The sequence below is a fragment of the Tinamus guttatus genome, unplaced genomic scaffold (assembly GCF_059628265.1).
Source record: "Tinamus guttatus ecotype Peru unplaced genomic scaffold, ASM5962826v1 Tinamus_guttatus_pri_ptg000155l, whole genome shotgun sequence".
NCBI classification, from domain to species: Eukaryota; Metazoa; Chordata; class Aves; order Tinamiformes; family Tinamidae; genus Tinamus; species Tinamus guttatus.
Genome location: NW_028288689.1, coordinates 1,990,490 through 2,009,311, shown reverse-complemented (window position 1 = coordinate 2,009,311; position 18,822 = coordinate 1,990,490). Strand labels below are relative to the sequence as shown.

Sequence of the window (18,822 nt, the reverse complement as noted above, 5' to 3'; positions counted from 1 at the left end):
CGTGCAACAGAGTATACCTCACACCTCACCTTTACTATCTGCTAAAACCCTATAGCTAGCAGCCTGCAAGGTCACGCTTTATTTATATAGTTAAATAGAGCTTTTTTTGTTGTTATTGAAGATCATTTATTCCACGTCCTCATTTGTCATTCTCATTGAGAAGTTTACTGTTTGCATTACAATGCTTTAGGTGACCCTGTGTGTGCAGGGGGTTGGACTAGACTATCTCTAGAGGTCCCTTCCAACCTCAACCATTCTGTGATTCTGTGATAACTGCATCTAAATCAGCTTTCTGGCCATGAAGGAAGAGAAAGGTGAGCACACATCTAGGTCATTATTCTGCTCAAGGATTTTTCTAACTTCATTACTTCTTCACATTTATTATTTTAAGGTTTTTTATTTTCCCGACAACATAGGGCGTGACTGTTGGCATATGGTTGATAGTAACTTTAAAATCTGCAAACAGCATCACCAACTAGAAAGAAATACTGATATAGTTTAATTTTAAAAAGTCTTATAGACTCAGTTTATTACCTTTCAACTGCAGCCAAACAGCCTATCTCTCATAACAGCACAGGGAAGAATAAAAACTACCCGTGCCTTAAGACCACTTTTGCCACCTCTCTCTCTCTTTCCCCACTTGTTCATATTTTTTTTTCCCATCACTGCGCTCTGTTTTTTAAACACTTCCCTCCTTTCTCCAAGCATGTGAACATCAGAAAAATAATGTAAATTCATGTATATAACGTCCTAAGCCATTTCTGCTTTCTCTGGTAAAACCAGGATTTCCTAGCTGGGTGGGGGGTCTTTTCCCAGCGCAGTGGGAACTGCTGAACCCTCGGGAAGAACCACCGCCTGGGAGCACCTCGTGGGTAAAAACGCCATTTCTCTTTCGTCCTCCTATCCCCGCCGTTACCCCGCGCGCCCAGCGGGGGCAGCCGCACGCGGCTCGGGCCGCCCGCCCCCCGCCAGGCGCCCGCGTTTCCTCACGCGCCCCTCCAAAACGGGCCTGCTCGCGCCGGGGCGCGGGCGCGCACCGCTCCGCCCACACATTACACTGCGCGCTAACGGCCGCGCTAACGGCCCTGCTCGATCAGCGCGGCGCAGCACGCGGAGAGGTGCCCACTCCGCGGGCCGACGAACCAGCCGCCGCCGCCATGGCGCGCCGCCGCCCCCAGCCGCCCCCGCGCGGCACCCGCCTCGCACCCCCTGACGGACCACGGCCCCCGCCAATTAGCGGCCTCTTAGCAGAGCGGCTCCTCCCTCCGCCAATGAGGCGGCGGAATAGCCCCGCAGGCCCCGCCCCTTCGCCCCGCAACGGCGTGCGGGGCCCCGGGCCACACCCCTTCTTCCTCTTCCCGGCTCTGCATTGAATGAAGTCCCCGCCGGCCAATGGGAAGTTCCCGCGGCGCTTGACGGACACCGCCGCGCGCCACTGGCAGCAGAGAACCGCGCCGCGCTCGCCAATAGGCCGCCAGCTGCGGCGCTAGGGGGCGGGCCCTGCCTGCCAGGCGGGCGGGGAAGGCCGCGGTTATCGATCCCGCTGCTGGAGGGAGGCGGCGGTGAAGCAGCAGAGAAAATGGCGGCCATGGCTGCGGAGGCGGCGGCGACTGCAGCGGTGCCGGGTGATGGGGGGGCCGGCGAGGCCGAGCCCGAGATGGAGCCTATCCCGGGCAGCGAGGCCGGCGCAGACCCTCTCCCAGCCGTCAGCGAGGCCGGCGAGTCGGTAGTGCCCGATGGGGAGGAGGCCGACGGGGGAAAGGCTGCGCCCGGCGAGGCCGAGCGGCCGCCGCCGCCCGCCCGCAGCCCGCCGGCCACGCGTGAGCTGGAGGTCGAGGCGGCGGAGAGGCCGCCACCCGGCGCGGGGGCGGGCTCGCCGCAGGCCGAGCGGCGGCGGGCGCCCAGCGCGGAGCGCGAGGAGGAGCCGCAGCGCTGCCCGCCGCCTGCCGGGCACCCCCAACTTCCCGAGGAGGAGCCGCAGCCCTGCCCGCCGGCGACTGGGGGCTCCGCGGCGCCGGGGCCCGGGGAGGAGCCGTGCGGGCCGGAGGAGGAGGAGCCGGATGCTGCTGATGCCGCCGCTGTGGAGCCGCAGCGCCCGGAGCCCGTGGCCCCGGCCGCCGAGGAGGCGGCGGCCCCGCTGCTGCCGGGCTCCGAGGTGCGGGTCACCCTGGATCACATCATCGAGGACGCCCTCGTGGTCTCGTTCCGCCTCGGAGAGAAGCTCTTCTCGGGGGTCCTCATGGACCTCTCCAAAAGGTGAGAGCTCCCGGGGAGCCGCGCCGAGCCCCGGCCCCGGGGGACCGGGCGCCCCCCGCCCCGCTCGGCCCGGCCCCGAGCTCGCCGCGGCTCGCGCACCGGAGCGAGGCGCCCCCGAGCCAGGGGGGTGAAGGGGCCCGGCGGCCGCGTGGCGGGACAGGAGCAGCGAGCGGGGAGCGGGGCGAGCGCCCGGGCTGGGCCGCATCGGGCCCCGCCGCCCCGGCTGCCGGCGGGACAAGCCCGGGGCGCAGCGGGGGCTTCTCTGCTGGGCCCTCTGCGTTCACCCCCGCAGATGGGCTTTTCCCGCTGGCTTCTGTTGTGCATTGCCTGGGTCACTTTAAACTTCGCCATGTATCACTTTTGTCAGAATAACGGCTTTCAAGCCACGTTATTGCAGTCCTGGAGTATGGGTATTGGTGCTAATCCTTCTCTGTATGTAGTGTAAAGAGTGAGGAATAATGGTTCTTAAACACCAGGTTTTTAATTCAGGAGCAAAGAAAGTTTAAGCCTTTTCAGACCATGAGGCTGGGGTCGTTTCTCATCCCCTTCCAAGAACCCCTTGCATGAGCTCATGCAAGAACTCAAGATGAGAATGTTCGTGTTCTTATTCTGAATGTGTAAGAGCAATGCAGGTATCTGAGAGAAAAGTTAAATTTGACAAAGTTTTCTATTGTTTAAGATAGTTGGAATGCAAAAAGTGCATGTTTCTTTCCTAAAATTTAAACTGCACATGCATTCTTAAGTCTTCTTATGTCTTGGTCTCTACTGTTTAGGTTACTAGCAGCTGCTTAATAACTCTTCAGTACTTTCTAAAAGAGCATTATTAGTGACCTGCTTTTCTGGCCTGCACCTAGCTTTTTTATGTTTTGAAATAGAAGGCCTTTTCTGAAACCAATTCCAGGTAATCTCATGAAAGTAAGTTCTAAATTTATAAGTTGGGGTTTGAAATGAAAAGTTACCAATTTGTCTTTCAAATTCAAATACTAAGACCTGCATACAGTATTCACTTATAGTGTGGACTGTTAAGCACTTTAAAGCAGGCCAGGAGATGTTAAATTTTAATGCTGGTTAACATCTATTCTTTTGTGTGTCTGAAGTTTGTACTGGCAAAATTGTATCATTACTCTGGTCCCCAGTGGTTAACAGAGTGCCAAAGCACATGTGGCTAGTACTGCTAGAGGTCTGTGTGTGCTTGTGTACAAGGAACATGCCAACTTCTCCCTTGCTGAAAAGATCGTATCTTATTAAAGGCAGGTTGACCACAAACATCCTCTCATTGCCTGAGTGTTTTGGTACGTTGAGGATCCTGTTGTGCAGCAGATCTAATGTGGCCCTCTGCAGTAAAGGTCATCCGTGGCAGCTGGACTGTCTGGCTCTTGTATGCTGTGGCTTCGTTGGAAGGGTGCATCTCTTGCGCTCGCTTTTACAACTAAGTATAATCAAGTTCCTGAGTGAATGGAGCCAGTCTGTAGCACATTGTGTTACAGACCCCTGCACCTTAGACAAACAAGGGAGCTGCCTCTGCACATGGTGAATTGCTCTGAGTGCCAGTGTCTCGCTAGCAGAAGCCACAGAGCTCTGATGACATCGGTGCCAAGCCGTGAGCACGAGAGGTTCACACCAGAGGGACGTTTCTGCACACAGTGCTGCGGGGAGGGTTGGCTGCAGCTCCCCCTGATCCCTGCTGGGACCTGCTGCAGCTCCCCCAACCCCTCACTTTAATCCCCTAATACTAATTCCAGTCCTGTGCTCTAGTTTGTCCCTCACTCTGCAAATGTGCAGATGACACCAAGCTGGGAGGAAGAGCTGGTCTGCTTGAGGGCAGGAAGGCTCTCCAGGGGCATGTGGATGGGCTGGATGGGTGTGCCAAGGCCAGCCCTGTGGGGTTGAACAAGGCCAAGTGCCGGGTCCTGTGCTTGCAGCAGGGCCATGCAGTGCTGCAGGTTTGGGGCAGAGCAGCTGGAGAGGATCTGGGGTTTGTAGAAGAAATGGTGAGAAATGATACGTGATTATTTCTATCTGGTACTCTTAGATAGTTGAGGGAACATTTATACCCACCTCTTCATCCATATGATCCCAGACTTCCTTCAGGGGCCCTTCTTATATGTGAATCCAAGAGATAAAGTTTAAATTCTGAAAAATCTGACAGTGAAGATTGAGTTTCTAGATATCATTAGTTGGTATCATTGGTATTATATTTGGCTGGTGATGAGCAAATATTTGTGGCTGAATGGGAATCTGTTCAGATATCCCAAAGATGGGAATGCAGTGGTAAGTGAACTCTACAAATAGTTTAGAACCTTCCTACCTGTAAGAAATTCATTTATTGGAAAACAGATGTTACAGGGGTGCCCAAGATAATTAAGTTTTATTGTGGATTTTCAGATTTTGTTGCGAAGTGGCTTGTAAAAGAACTGGTCAAGTTTCAGTTGATACTTTCTATATTTTTTTGTATTATTATTTTGTGATTCATCATTTGGTTTGTTGGATATTAACATTTTTTATTAACTTCCTTCTGAATCTGCCTCTGTAATGGAACATAGCAGATTTTAGTATTAGTAAGAATAAAATGGAAGGGTGAGGGTTAAATGAAAACTACCTCAGTTCCAACCATAGATTTGCATGAAAACTGTGGGATTTGTAGTACAGAAGGGAGGATGATTGCTGAAGCTGTAGCTCATCTCAGATGCATGGGAATAACCTTTATACACTTTCCTAATGCAAATTTTGTTTCCTCTGGAAACAAAAGATGTCCTAAGATGTTGTGAAAGAATTATATGTAAAAAAATGATTTTTTTGATTATGATTAACTTATTCACTTGCTTCAGAAAGTGGCCGATATGTTCATTGTAGGTGCTAATACTGCTTTTATCATATACTTTGAAGAAAAAGGTCCTCTTTGGTCCTGGTCCTCTTTGGGTTTTACTTTCTGCTTTCCCTTCCAGGTTCCAGGGTAATGAAAATTCTACTTCTGTACGGTGTTGAGGAGTATGGTTTTTCTTTTTTTTTTTTTTTTTTTTTTTTTTTTTTGAAGTCCAGTCTCTTGAAACTTTTTCAGTCTTCTAAAACTCATGTGCCAAATTACTTAAACTTTAAGCTGGAAGAGAAGCTAAAAGATGCCTGTGTATTCTCAATTTAAAAGTTTCTTTCTTTTCACCCTCATTCTGTTTCCGTTGTTGCGGTGATGCACTGCTGACTTTGCATTTTCTTCTTGCAAACTTCGTCAGGTTGATGGTGTATGTAGTAAAGTCTTGATGAGTTTTTATTATTATTTTTTTTTCCTCTTCTGCCCTCTCCCATCCTGTTAATGCTCTGTAAATAGGATGTCCATTTAGGAGTCTATAATTCATTTATACATGTTCAGTGGACTTTATTCCCACATTTGTTTGAGGTAAGGAAAGGTTCTCCATGGTTACTGATGGCGGTCTGATGTACTAAACATCAGCCTGTCCGCAGTTGAACCGGAAGCTTTGAAAATGGACCGAAAACTGGGAGCCACATCTACCAGTTCCTGGGCTGTTAACATTCTTTTTCCATGTTGACTATGTCCTTTAAAAAAGAACATGTCTCCGCTTTTGTTACTCTAAGGACTTACTGTACAGATTAAAAATGTGATCCTGCTGCTTAACTTTGCTATTACTCTAGCCCTTTATGCTAGCCTGCAACAGAGCACTTCAGGTTCTGGTGTGGGTTCCTCCATGTGTCGCTGATACAAGAGACCCGAAGGGCAGCCCACCGACGAGCAGAAGGCAAGCGGTCTCATGTCGTCAGAGTCGATAGCGGAGTGCTTCATGCAAAACTATAGTTAACTTTCCATGCCATTCTTAAAAGAGTGATTAAAAGCTATTAGCTAAACACAGGGTCGGTTAGACAAGCCTGTGTGTGTCCGGCATTTGACCAGCGGTGTGTGCTTAGGGCCTATGAGATGTCAATGCCACCTGCTGGCTCAGAGCTACTGTGAAGCTTCCTCTGCACCTGGAGGAAGTAGACAGCAAGAAAATAACGTGATGAGTATTTGCAAGTCTTAATGTAGGATTAGAAAATCCTGCTTTTAGCCTGTTGGAATGCTTTTCTGGTGAGAGGATAATTATTTTTCCCCTCCTTTTCCAAAGGTTAAGTGTATGGTAGGTGTTCCAAATTGCGAAGATTCAAACATCTGCTGTTGAAAAAAATGATATAGCTAATGGAAGATTTCTGTTATTTCTTCTTTGATCTCTTTTTGAACAAGATATGGCATGTTTCTCTCTGTCTACTTTTTTTTTTTAACTACTAACTTAATATAACAACAATTTTGGATGCTTGTTCTGTTTGGCTGGGGGAAGTTTAGCTAGTGTAGAATTGTCAGTATTGTAAAACGCACATTTTCAGTGATAAAGAAATGTCTATGTTACTATTCTAACTTCTGCCACATTTGTAAGGTATTCCAAAAATGCATCACTTCTTTCCTTTAGTTGCTTCTTCAATGTGTGAAGGAGCTTGATGGAATAACTAGCATTTATGAAATACCCATAAACATTGTGATTTTTTTTTTTTTTTCTTCTCCAGGATACCGGAAATATAGGTGTAATGTGAGTATGTTTGGCTAGAAGAGTGAACTACATGTGCTCGGTGACTGGTTTAGAAGTTACATTGATGATCTAGCATGAAAGTTAGCCCTTTCTGCTAACTTTCTCCTAGAGCTGAGGATTCAATCAGAGGACCCTGAGGTCCTTTCCAACCTAAATTATTCTATGATTCTATAATATTTAAGGTCCTGTATATGAGAAGAAAGATATGTGTCTCTACGTATATCCAAAACTTTACTGAGTTTTGTTTGTGGTCAGTTATCAAATGCTTTTGAAAGCGTGTCTACTTTTCAAGTGTCTACTCCGAAGTGGCTGATAAAACTGGGCTAAACTGAGCTTTTAAGATTTTGCTAGTACAGGTAGAAAACCTTTTTTAACTACAGCTTATACTGAACTCGGGCTCACGAGGATACTTGCTTCCATTTCTGATCCTGTGTTAAGTGTGACCATTCCCTCCTCAAATCAGTAAGATCTAGTCTTGCTGCTAGAAGGGGTATGTTTGTGGTTTGTGCCACAAACTACTCTTTCCTAGGATGGCAGTATTCCCTGTTCTTGGACTGAGAGGCAATGGGTGGTAAACCTGTCCCTTCTTGCAGCACGCTCTCGTCATCTGGGCTGCCGTTGTTTCTTTGCACTGCCATGGAACTGATGAATCTGGGACATCATGACACTGAGGTGCTTCAAGTTCATCTGTTAATACCTTTCTCTTACCATGTTCTTGGTTTGCCTGGTGTGTGGATGCTCTTTAAGTGTATCTTTGAGATGTCCTATCTAAAAGGCTAGCAGTTGTGTAACGCTTTCAGTAAGGTGTCTACAGAAAAGCCTAAGGGCTAGCAATGCTGGTGGATTTGGAGGAGTTCAGTTTAAATGGACCTTCAGTATTGTGGTTATGCCAGACTAAAATTGATGATCTTAAAATGTGTTTTAAAATTTTAGGCACCCTGTCTTCTAAATTTATTTACTTGTTTGTTTCTTTGATAAAACTCTTGGTGTTCAGGCCTACTATTATGAAGGTGCTTTTGCAGAAGATTGAAAGAAATTCTGAGAGTTTGCATGCCCATTTTATGGTGAGAAGGTGAGGGATGCCCTCCCACATCTGTGAGGCAAAAGTAGCTATTGGGCACTGTGTAAGTGCCCTTGAGGTTTGTCAACGTAGACAGTGTTTAATCTCTACAGTGGCTAATTCTTGGAAGTTTACTTCCCGGTCCAGACTTCTGTGATTTTTGTTTCTTGGAAGTCCAAGTCCTCCAAAGAAGGACTTTGAATATACTGTAAGTTAATACTTTTGTGTGTGTGTATTTGCATATTATTTGGTATCATAGCTTTCCATTTGTATAGTTGTTGCAGAAGGAGCTCTAGGTGACAGTGGTTAGGAATGATTAAAAGCAGCTGTTCTCTTGGACACTTCTGACCAGCCTTCTCGAGATCCTGTTTCCAGCTCGGTTGGTTGTATGCACAGCCTGAGCTTGTCTTTCCTCTGCATTGAAAGTTTGCCAGAAGCCAAAGTTTTGCTGCCAGGCCAGTGCACCTGCTTGAAAACACTAATCCCAATGGATTTCCCTGTGTCATTACTTCAACCAAATTTCTCTTGATGCAGGAGCTTTGCAATTGGTGTTCTTGATGACACCTGCTGAGAGGGTCACTTAAACTGCAGTCTTTCACCCCGCTTTTAGTGCTCCAAGTGACGTGGGAATTTCCTAGTCATTTTGGCCTGATGTTGTATTACTGTGGAGGTGAGTGACTGCTCTGCTGATAGTTTGGCTTCTTTGTGTGCTTTATTTCAGCAAGGTTATGGAAACCTTCCAGTTATATAGTCCATTTATATATCATAATTAAAAGCCTAATGCAGATTAGCTGCATTTGTGGAATATAGTTAGCCCCGCACTGCAGGGGCATATTGTTTTATTCCTAGTGTTTCAAGCCTTTGAACCTTGGTCCAGGTGATAAAAGAAAAAAAAATCCCTGTTTTGACTTCTGAAAACACATAATGATGGTATTGAGTAGAAAAGAAAAATATGTAAAATGTTAATGGGAGATTACTGCAGGCTACCTTCCGACCTTAGTGGTGAAGATCAGTTCTGCTTATAGTAATTTCCAGCAGACTTGGTTTAACGCTTAGCACACACAGGGAGTAGCTGTTTCATTGGTACTGATTCCATGTTTGAGGGGGAAGGAAAAAAGTGAGTCACTCCCTTTCTTTGGTTCTTTTTGACAGAACAAGATCCTCTCAGTTTTGCCTTTTTTTTTTTTTTTTTTTTTTTTTTTTTAGAGAAATGAAGTTAAGACATTGCAGACCAAAGATGAAAGTGTAACACTTCATGGAACATCTTCACCCTCTGTCTCAGGATGTATCAGTTAAATCTTTGTGCACATTGTTACAAATTAAACTGGGGCTTGTTCTTTGTCTCACATTTTAAACACATATGTGTGCACATACATTTGTGTGTGCTCCTGTGCTCATACAACTTGAATAGCAGTATATATCCACTGTAGTAGTCCTGCTGTAGGAATCATATGTGTACAGGAGTGTACTTTTGTTCCCAGTACCCAAGTTCACTTGCCTTCAGGGTCTGCCAAACGTGGGAGCAAAAAATGGGCCTGAACATTCTAGTGTTTGTAATAAATGCCACAAAGTTAGTTAAACTCTTTGGATGTTCTGCTCATTACGTGTTCTACCCTATGTTATCTTTGATGGGTTTGTTTGATCACACCTTCATTCTGCTTTCTGTGTTAAGAAGCAGATACCATGTTGATTTGTCTTTTCTTCTTAACTTTCTCCTTTGTCTTCCTATTTACTCTGTTCCATTCCTAAATCTGTCCTTGTTTTCTCTCTCTCTCTCTCTCTCTCTTCAACTTTTGGAAATACTCTTCCCTCTCTGGGTTTGCAAAGGTTATCTCATATCACGTGAGCTATGTCTTCACTGATGATGTGTTTATGTATTAATACAATTTATAGGAATAATGTCTTTTTTTGCTCTTGGTATAGCTGGTAGTAGGTAATAGTTGTGAATATTCTCTAATTCTAAACTTCATTATTATTTAAATAGATTAGGACAGCAAATTCTAGCACATTTGTTTAAACCTCTTGTGAGACAGGTCCCAGGTTCAGAGATTCATTATAGGGTGTTTTTATGTCTTACAAGATGCAGACCTGCTGGAGGGTTTTTTAGTGTAAAACACTGTACTTTAGCTTCCTGTTCCTCAGCAATTTGACCTGTATTAGATGCTCAAAAGAAGAGGTTAGTAGGAGGTACAGTAACAATCTTGACTTCCTTCATGGTATCAGTTGTATGCTGCTCTTTCCACTGGTTTACTTGGAATGTTAATCATGCTGGTTTTACTCATGTTTCTGAGGCAGTAGAAGTTGAAAAAATAAATCTAGGGAAGGGAAATGAAGCATTTAAACCAGATACTGCTGGAAACCTCTCAGCAGTTCTCTGTGACCTTCTTCTTCCCAGGTTAGTGCTCAAAGTCATTAGCTTCTTAACACTGATTGTGTGAAAAGGTCCTCTAGGAGACACGTTTATGCACTGGTCCCTGAAAATGTCTTGAAGTGAATTTTAGATTTCTGAGGCAGTGAAGGTGTCATGTCTTTCTGCATGGCTTTTGCCCTTCCTCATATCACAGGCCTATTCTTACTTTTCTGGTCTGATGTTTGGGATTGAAATTTAGGCAATAGTTCTTGCCTTGTCTAGGAATACTTACAGTAAGTTTTTTATTAGGATAGAATCCAGATTTTGCTGCTACAAAAAGATGAATATTCGGATACCAGCACCATTCTAAATACTGCAAGCTTATTATCAGCAGATAATAAATCTTATTTAGACTTAAATTACTTATTTGTAGTTGTTAACAAAAGGGAAGCTGTGGAAAAGAAACTTTCTTACATTTGATTATCGACTTTAATGCAATTTTAAAGCTTATGATTATGATTCCGTATGGATTAATGCCAAGCTGGCTGTGTTTTGGTTTTTGTTTTTTCCCAGGAGGCTGGAAAAATGCTTGCATCTGCTGCTACATGTTGGTAATTCACTGTGGCCTTCAGTAGTCCAGTACATCGCTTCATGAACAAGCGGTGCTCTGAACTGAGGTTCAATGGACGTGAGCCTGCCCTGTGACATGAATTTTGCTGCAATGATAGAATATTTCATGGCAAAGAGTACATAATAGTCCATATATAATGCCAGAATAGTGCTGAAGCTGCTTGAGGGCTCCTGTGTCTATCTCTGGGGCTCACAGGTGTGAGTGCAGGAGTATCTCTCTGTACATTGGTACTGTTTATATGTAAATTGTCCAGTGTTTGAATTCCTTTCAAAACTCATTGGGTTGTCCCTTGACTAGCTTGCTTGCTACTTCTATTCCCCTCTTAATATGAAGTGCAGACTGACTGGGTAGTTCAGTCTTGGATGGTTTTTTTGCTTTAATTGCAACTTCAAGTGTGAATAGAGGCTTGCAGGTGTGTGGAGGCGCCAAAAAGTGAAAACTGGGCTAGCTAGGATGACCTGTTTCAAAATAAATTTTCAAGAAATAAAAGCCAAAATCTAGCCACTTGTATAAGACGCCTGTTTCTTGTAAAAGTAAGGGGAAATGAACAAGAATTTGGCATTTATCTAGTTAAGAGACAACCACAGATCGTAAGTAAGTTTCAGCTAAATCAATTAAAAGGATGTTGCAGCTAAGCAGCTGCAGTGCCAAATGAACTAGCATTAACCTAAAAACAAGTCTTTGATGATTTGAAAGGATCCAAAGGTGTAGGGTTGGCATTTGTATTGCAGCTTGTCTATCGTGTTGTTGCTGCATTAAGGTCAAACTGGTTGCAATATCACCTAATATAAACCAAATACTGTGGTGTCAGTGGGAGCTGGATTCAGAATGGTTTAGTTGAAGCTTGTGTAGGGACAGAGGAAAGGGCACATGAGCTTCTACAACCCCTCGTTTCCTGTTCTAGGTACAGAGAGAGAACATTGAAAAATGTGGGTATTATTTGATTTCCTCTGTAAAGGGAAGCTTTGCAAACTGATAAAATGTTTCCCTCTCCATAAAACTTTGCAAGAAGCACTGGTTTCCTGCTTGAGCAACATACTCCTGTTGCTACAGGAACTAATGCTTAAGTCTTAGAGGGACTTTTCATTCTGCTGTCTTAGAACTGGTCAGGGTGGTTATATTCTATAAGCATCTTAAATGCAGCAGTACAGATCTTGAAATACCTAGAGCTTTCTGGAGAAGGTGGGCAGTAGTTTAAGGTAGTAATCCATTTGCGGAATGGGGGGAAATTGTTTGTACCAGATTGAAATGGTAAGGATGTTTTTGCTAGAACTAATTTGAATGGCCTGGCAAGGTTTAGCCTGTTCTGCACCAGATAATCAAGAGCAGTTGAACTGCTCTTCTTTCATGGATGCTTCTTATAGATGAGGAATGACAGCACCATTTCTTAAATGCTAGTGTTTATTCATTGTGTATTTGTTATGATTAAATCTAGGACAAGTTCAGTATTTTGTGGTCTGTGAGAATATGAAGAATTATTTAAGGCAATTTAAATAAAGAGCGAGGCTCCATTGTTTTAATATAGACATTTATCCTGTGCAGATTGAGGTGAGAGGATACCTGGTGAGTATGTAGTCTGTGTGTTTTCGAGCCTTTTCTAAAAATAGCGATGTTTTAAAGCAGTTTCTAGACAATTCTGTGTAGTTTGTTCAGGGCTTACTTACTAAGGTTAAATATGTTTAGTACAACAGAATTCAACGCAAGTAAAGCTGTGTATTTCACATTCTCTGCTGATTTAGCTTTTGTATCATGCTTTTTTAAAACTTAAAAGTAGGGCCAGATATGATGCTTTGGCTTTCCCCAGCACCGATATTGCTCAAATGATAGTTATGTAACATAGAGAGCTTCTCGGGCTCGTTTGTGTTTAAAAACAAACAAAAAACACTCAAAACCTCTATGTTTTTTCTTTTTCTCTTTAAGGTTTGGACCCCATGGAATCCCTGTGACCATATTTCCTAAAAGGGAATACAAGGATAAACCTGAAGCCATGCAGCTCCAAAGCAAACCATTCCAAGATGAGGCACAAGTGAAGTGTGAATCTAATGCTGCAGTCCCTGATGACTCTTCCCCCACGCAGCCATCAGAACCTAGCTTAGCTAAAAGCCTATGGACTTCTAAACCACCTCCCCTCTTTCACGAGGGAGCTCCGTACCCTCCTCCTTTGTTTATCAGGGACACCTATAACCAGTCAATACCTCAGCCTCCACCCCGGAAAATTAAGCGGCCCAAGCGTAAAATGTACAGGGAGGAACCCACTTCTATTATGAATGCTATCAAGCTACGACCCAGGCAGGTCTTGTGTGACAAGTGCAAAAACAGTGTTGTTGCAGAAAAAAAGGAAATCAGAAAAGGTGGCAATGCAAGTGACTCTTCAAAATATGAGGATAATAAAAAACGAAGAAACGAGAGTGTGACTACTGTGAATAAAAAACTAAAGACTGACCATAAAGTGGATGGAAAAAGCCAAAATGAAAGCCAGAAAAGGAATGCTGTGGTCAAGGTTTCAAATATGGCCCACAGCAGGAGCAGAGTAGTTAAAGTTTCTGCACAAGCAAATACTTCAAAAGCGCAGTTAAATACAAAAAAAGTTCTCCAGAGCAAAAACATGGATCATGCAAAAGCTCGGGAAGTCTTGAAAATGGCCAAAGAAAAGGCACAAAAGAAGCAGAGTGCAACCTCCTCTTCCAAAAATGCACATTCAAAGGTCCACTTCACGCGGCGTCTTCAGAACACCAGCTCAGGTTCCCTCCCACCCCGGTTGCGTTTAAAGCCACAGAGGTATCGGAATGAAGAAAATGACTCTTCTCTCAAGACAGGACTTGAGAAAATACGGAGTGGCAAGATGGCAACTAAGCCCCAGTCTCGCTGCTCCTCCACCCGCTCAGCAGGTGAGGCCCCTTCAGAAAATCAGAGCCCCTCAAAAGGCCCTGAAGAGGCCAGCAGTGAGGTTCAGGACACAAGTGAAGTGCATGTAACTGTTGATCAGGATGAACAGCAGACATTGGGCAAGAGAGGCAGCAAAAGCAATATAACGGTTTACATGACCCTTAATCAAAAGAAATCTGACTCTTCCAGTGCATCAGTTTGTAGTAGCGATAGCACAGATGATTTGAAATCTACCAACTCTGAGTGTAGCTCTACTGAAAGCTTTGATTTTCCTCCAGGCAGCATGCATGCACCTTCCTCCTCCTCCTCCTCCTCCTCAAAGGAAGAGAAAAAACTCAGTAATTCCTTGAAAATGAAAGTCTTTTCCAAAAACGTCTCTAAATGTGTCACACCAGATGGCAGGACCATATGTGTAGGGGACATTGTTTGGGCCAAGATTTATGGCTTCCCTTGGTGGCCAGCCCGTATTCTTACCATAACTGTGAGCCGGAAAGATAATGGCCTTTTAGTTCGTCAGGAGGCTCGTATATCGTGGTTTGGGTCCCCAACAACATCTTTTCTTGCTCTTTCACAACTATCCCCCTTTTTAGAAAACTTCCAGTTGCGCTTTAATAAGAAGAGAAAGGGCCTTTACCGCAAGGCCATCACAGAGGCAGCTAAGGCTGCTAAGCAGCTGACTCCCGAAGTTCGGGCCCTGCTGACACAGTTTGAAACGTGAACATGGACAGTAAGGTAGGCAAGAAATCTGAAGGCTCCACAAAACTCATAGCCTAGTTAAACAACTACCATGAAGGACTTACCAAGTCAGAAGTTGCACTCGGTTGACTGCTCTTTTTATACTAAAATTGTTCCATTTGTAGCGGTTTCTTGGAGGTTAAACAAATTGAACATGCAATCATAATTAGCCTAAAGTAAGAATTTCAGTATTTTTCAAGTTTTTGTTTTGTTTTGTTTATTTTTTTAACTCTTCAAACACCCAATGCATAGGAGCCATAGCCTCAGCTGAAAGGCAGCTTATTTGCAGGGAATTTTTTTAGTAGTTTCTACCCAGGACGTACCTAGTTGCTGTGTGGCAAAGGGTTAACACAAGGGATGAAAGTAGTAGCTGTGACTTTTATTTTATCTTTTTGTGGCCCATCAGGGAAGTATAGAAACATAAGCCTTGTCTAAATGGTCTTTAAACGTTATTTCAAATAGTTTCTAATGTATTTAGTCTGGCCGGTGCAAGTGGGTCCAAAGCATATGTAAACATCTTACGATGGCAAGCCCCAGTCCACGAGGGCTAGTTTAAATGACATTAGAAAACTTAACTAAATTTTTTTAAGGAAGAAAAATTAATGTAATTTAAAGACCAGGTTAACTGGGGTTTTAACTTGGTGACTGCTTCTTAAACACTCAGCCTTTCTATGCACATGGGGGCACAAACATAACACTTCAGGGTTGGAGAAGCTGAGAGGGATGCCTGTAGCTCTAAGACAAAGCTGAGAAGTTGCTCAGTGTTTGGGATCAAGGGCTGTTAATGCTGCATAGGTGTGAATTAGAACTTCTGGTCTTTCTTCCTGAAGAAATCTTTCAGGCCATTTGCCTGGAGGTTTAGATTAAGAGAGGCTTTGTTTTGAATGTGTAAATAATTGATTGCTTAAATTGGTCAGATTTTCTCCTGACTGGTTGTTCCTAAATTCTTAGGATACGTCCTAGTAAATTACACTTTGTGAATTGTCAGATGTGTAATTGTTGCATTTTGGATGTATCTTAACTTTTTTTTTTTTAATATTTCCGTTTAAGGTATCTGTTTGCAGGTCAGAAAATGAGAATATGTAATTGTGTAATGCTCTGAAATGTAAAAAAAGCAAACTGTAAATAAAATTGACTAAATCTGAATTATTTGTGTGTGTTTCTCAAAAAGCTTTGAAAAAATTTCAGGATGTTAGAGTATTTTATATGTATGCCGTGTATAGAGGACACCCTTTAAAAAAGTAAATTGTCCTTTTTTCCACTCATTCTTAAAGATAACCGCTTGATATAAAATACTATTGGTATACTTAAGACTTAATTTTGAGATTAAGCAATTATATTTTTGCTTAAGCCCTGTAGAGGGCTTTCTATTCTAGCTGAGGTGTATCAAAATTTTCCCTTAATTAGGTTTGATTCCATATGATAAATATGATTGAATAAAGACTGTGGATAATGTTACTTGCGCAGTGGGGGAAAAGTTTTCAATTTTTTCCATCTGTCAAAAGCCAGTCAGACCCGCTCTCCCCTGTTACCTCAGCTTTTCTTGCATGTCTGTTGCTCAGTGTTGGGCAATTTCAGGCAGTTGATTTCACTCCCCTCATTCCTCCCCTTGGAGTTTTGGTCCTTATCTGACCATACGAATTACCCCGTCTTCCACCCACCCACTCCTGTTTCAGCCTTGCACTGTCTTGTGAAGAATTTGTCAACCTTCATCCTAGAGCAGTTTCCATCCAGTATTTTTTTTTGTAATTGCCCCTGTGGGCAATCATGACAGATGTAAAAATTTAAGCTTAGACTGAAATTAGGTTTTAAAGAGACATGAGAACGAGGGCAAGGATTTAATCATCAAACCCTTAAACTCTTTTTAACTTAATCCTAAATTGTATGCATTCATGCTACTGTGTGGGCTTTCCAATGTGTTCAGCTTATTTTAACCCTTTCAGATTGTTCTGTTGTGCCCACAGAACTAACTGAAATTTAAAGTGTTGAACACATGGCAGTCCAAATTTCCTGAGAAAAGTGTGGTACTCTGTTAGGTGCTAATTGAGCTTCCAAATATATTGGCTTTTCCTTGGCATTCTGTTGCAAAGAAAAAAAAAAGAAAAAAAAGAAAAAAAAAAGTCAATGCTTTTTGAATGTGATAAACACACAAATTTCATAATGCGAAAATTCCTGTTTCACTCCTATGTATTCTTTCCTGCAAACAGAAACAGTTGCTCTATTTAAGTAAATAAGCCTTTGTTCCTAAAGCAGCCTGCTTTTTGAAGCCGAGAACACAGGCACCATGGTTTAGATGTCAGTGCTACAGCTTCTTCAGGTTCAGAAGCCTGAGCATGCTGGTTATGTTACAGTTATTCTGAGCCAAGTAGTGGTAAAAATATTTACTTTGTTCCTTTTTTTTTTTTTTTTAAATACACAGGCTTTGTGCACTAATCTAGACAGAACTGGGAGCTAGTACTAGCGCATACCTAGTCAACGTTTGCTCAGGTGGTCACAGCTGAAATAAGAGCATCAAGCACTGGGGTGAGGTTTCTTCAGGTTGTTTCGTGGTCAAAAAAAGCCTGTTAGAAAACATCTGAATTGTAGTTAGGACACTTGGTTGATCAGTCTTTCAAGGAGTCATTATTAAGCTTATAGTCTGTAGTTAATGAGCATCATTGCTCTAGATTTACCTGGTTTCAAAAGAGATTGGCAATTTTTTTTTTTTTTCCCTACATGACACATGTTAGGCCAAAAGCATCCTCTTTGTACTGTTCTGCTGTCCAGCATGGTTGTGGGAGGTTTTTTTTTTTTTTTTTTTTTTTTTTTTTTTTTTTTTTTTTGTGGTACAGATGCTGCATATAGTATTAAAGATCTTAAAGCTAGGCCAAAGCCTGGTGTTCTTTAACAGCAAAAGCCACTCAGCTGTTACGCACCCATCTGATCCCAGCAAAACTAACTGGTTGAGCACGGGCTGCTGTTCTTGCAGCCCGGTACGTGTCTACCACGTCTAAGTTAGATTGGCAGCATAAATGATTTATCAAATAACTGATGACAGGAGGATGTCGTTACAGTGCCAGGATAGTGCATCTGTGTAATTAAGCTGGGCAACTGTTGCAAGCAGCCTGTGCCTTGTGAAGACAAGCAGCAATATAGAGAGTGACTCTAAATTTTCTATCAGTTTAAGGTAATAAATTGCAGACGATATGTTTTTTAAATTAAATTCAGTTCCTCTGTAAAGTTGATATTTCATGGCATTTCAATGTGGGGTGAGAGAGAGTGAGGAATGGTAATGACTTTTTAATACAAGTATGCCCTGCCTTTGAAGAGCTTTAAATTCTGTTAAGTGTTTGGGAGAATAGTTACTCCAGTACTTACAAACTTGTCCTTTAAAAGGACTGTTTGAAAGGAGGTTTATTTCAGAAATGAAACTAAAAACAAATGGAGCATGTTTGCATGTAAGATAATTCTGTGGAAATCTGGACATTTTTTATTTTTCTAATCAAAGTTATAATGGTATATGGCAGCACTTAAATGTGCCAAGCATCTCTGATCATACTATATTTTATTTTGCACAATGTTACCTTCAGTTTGGAAGCTAGAGGGCTGAGAATTACTTCACCAAGAGGACTGTTCGAGGGGGAGGCACGAGGTTCTTCTCTTTTATTTGAGGCCAGCTGTTGCAAGGCCTCGCAGATTTGTCTTTTAGCATGTTGCAGCGTATCAAAAACAGGAGCAATTTCTAAATGTGATTAGATTTAAAAGGGATCATATCAATGGAAATTATGCGAGTTACTTTTTGCATTGCTAGTCTCAGGTTCTTCTTTAGCAAAACCACTGAAGTCCATTAACTAATTTCCATTCATGTTGTCCATTTACTTGTGCATGAGTTATCGTTGTAGAAGAGGAATGGGAACCTTGGAAAACCAATCTCAGGAGCTAGTCCTCAGCAGTGCTATTCAGTGTGTTGTGTGCAGTGGAGAGGCCGCTTGGTTGAAGAGCTCAGGAAAGAAAGAAGCCCACAGTCCACGCAAGGCAGTTCTGGGTCATTTCTTTCTTCAGAACTGCATTCCAGCAAGTACCAGAATAAGAAAATTCAGTCACTGCAGTGGAATCACTGCTTTCCCGCTGCAACAGATGTGGCTGTGAATTTAAGAAAAGTCTAGTAAGCTGATAATTACAAGGGTACCAAGATGACAAAATTTTCATCAAAACTGTTGAAGAGTGTAGGTAGGTATCGTTGGTACAAGCAAACCAACAAGCATGAAAGTGATCTTTCGGTACGGAGCTTATAGTAGTTAAAGGTTGGGTTGCTGTGGCTTTCCATTTTTACTTTCAGGCTAGTTTTGTAGGGATG

At 43.1% G+C, this 18,822-nt stretch overlaps 1 protein-coding gene across 1 annotated transcript; it reads left to right on the top strand.

The window, feature by feature from the left end:
- Positions 1-1,387: 1,387 nt before the first annotated feature.
- On the top strand, positions 1,388-15,632 carry PWWP2A (PWWP domain containing 2A). The gene is made up of 2 exons (XM_088522591.1): positions 1,388-2,256; positions 12,786-15,632. The coding sequence occupies exons 1-2, from the start codon at positions 1,580-1,582 to the stop codon at positions 14,467-14,469; spliced, it is 2,361 nt and encodes a 786-aa protein (XP_088378717.1). The 5' UTR covers positions 1,388-1,579; the 3' UTR covers positions 14,470-15,632.
- The last annotated feature ends 3,190 nt before the right edge of the window (positions 15,633-18,822 follow it).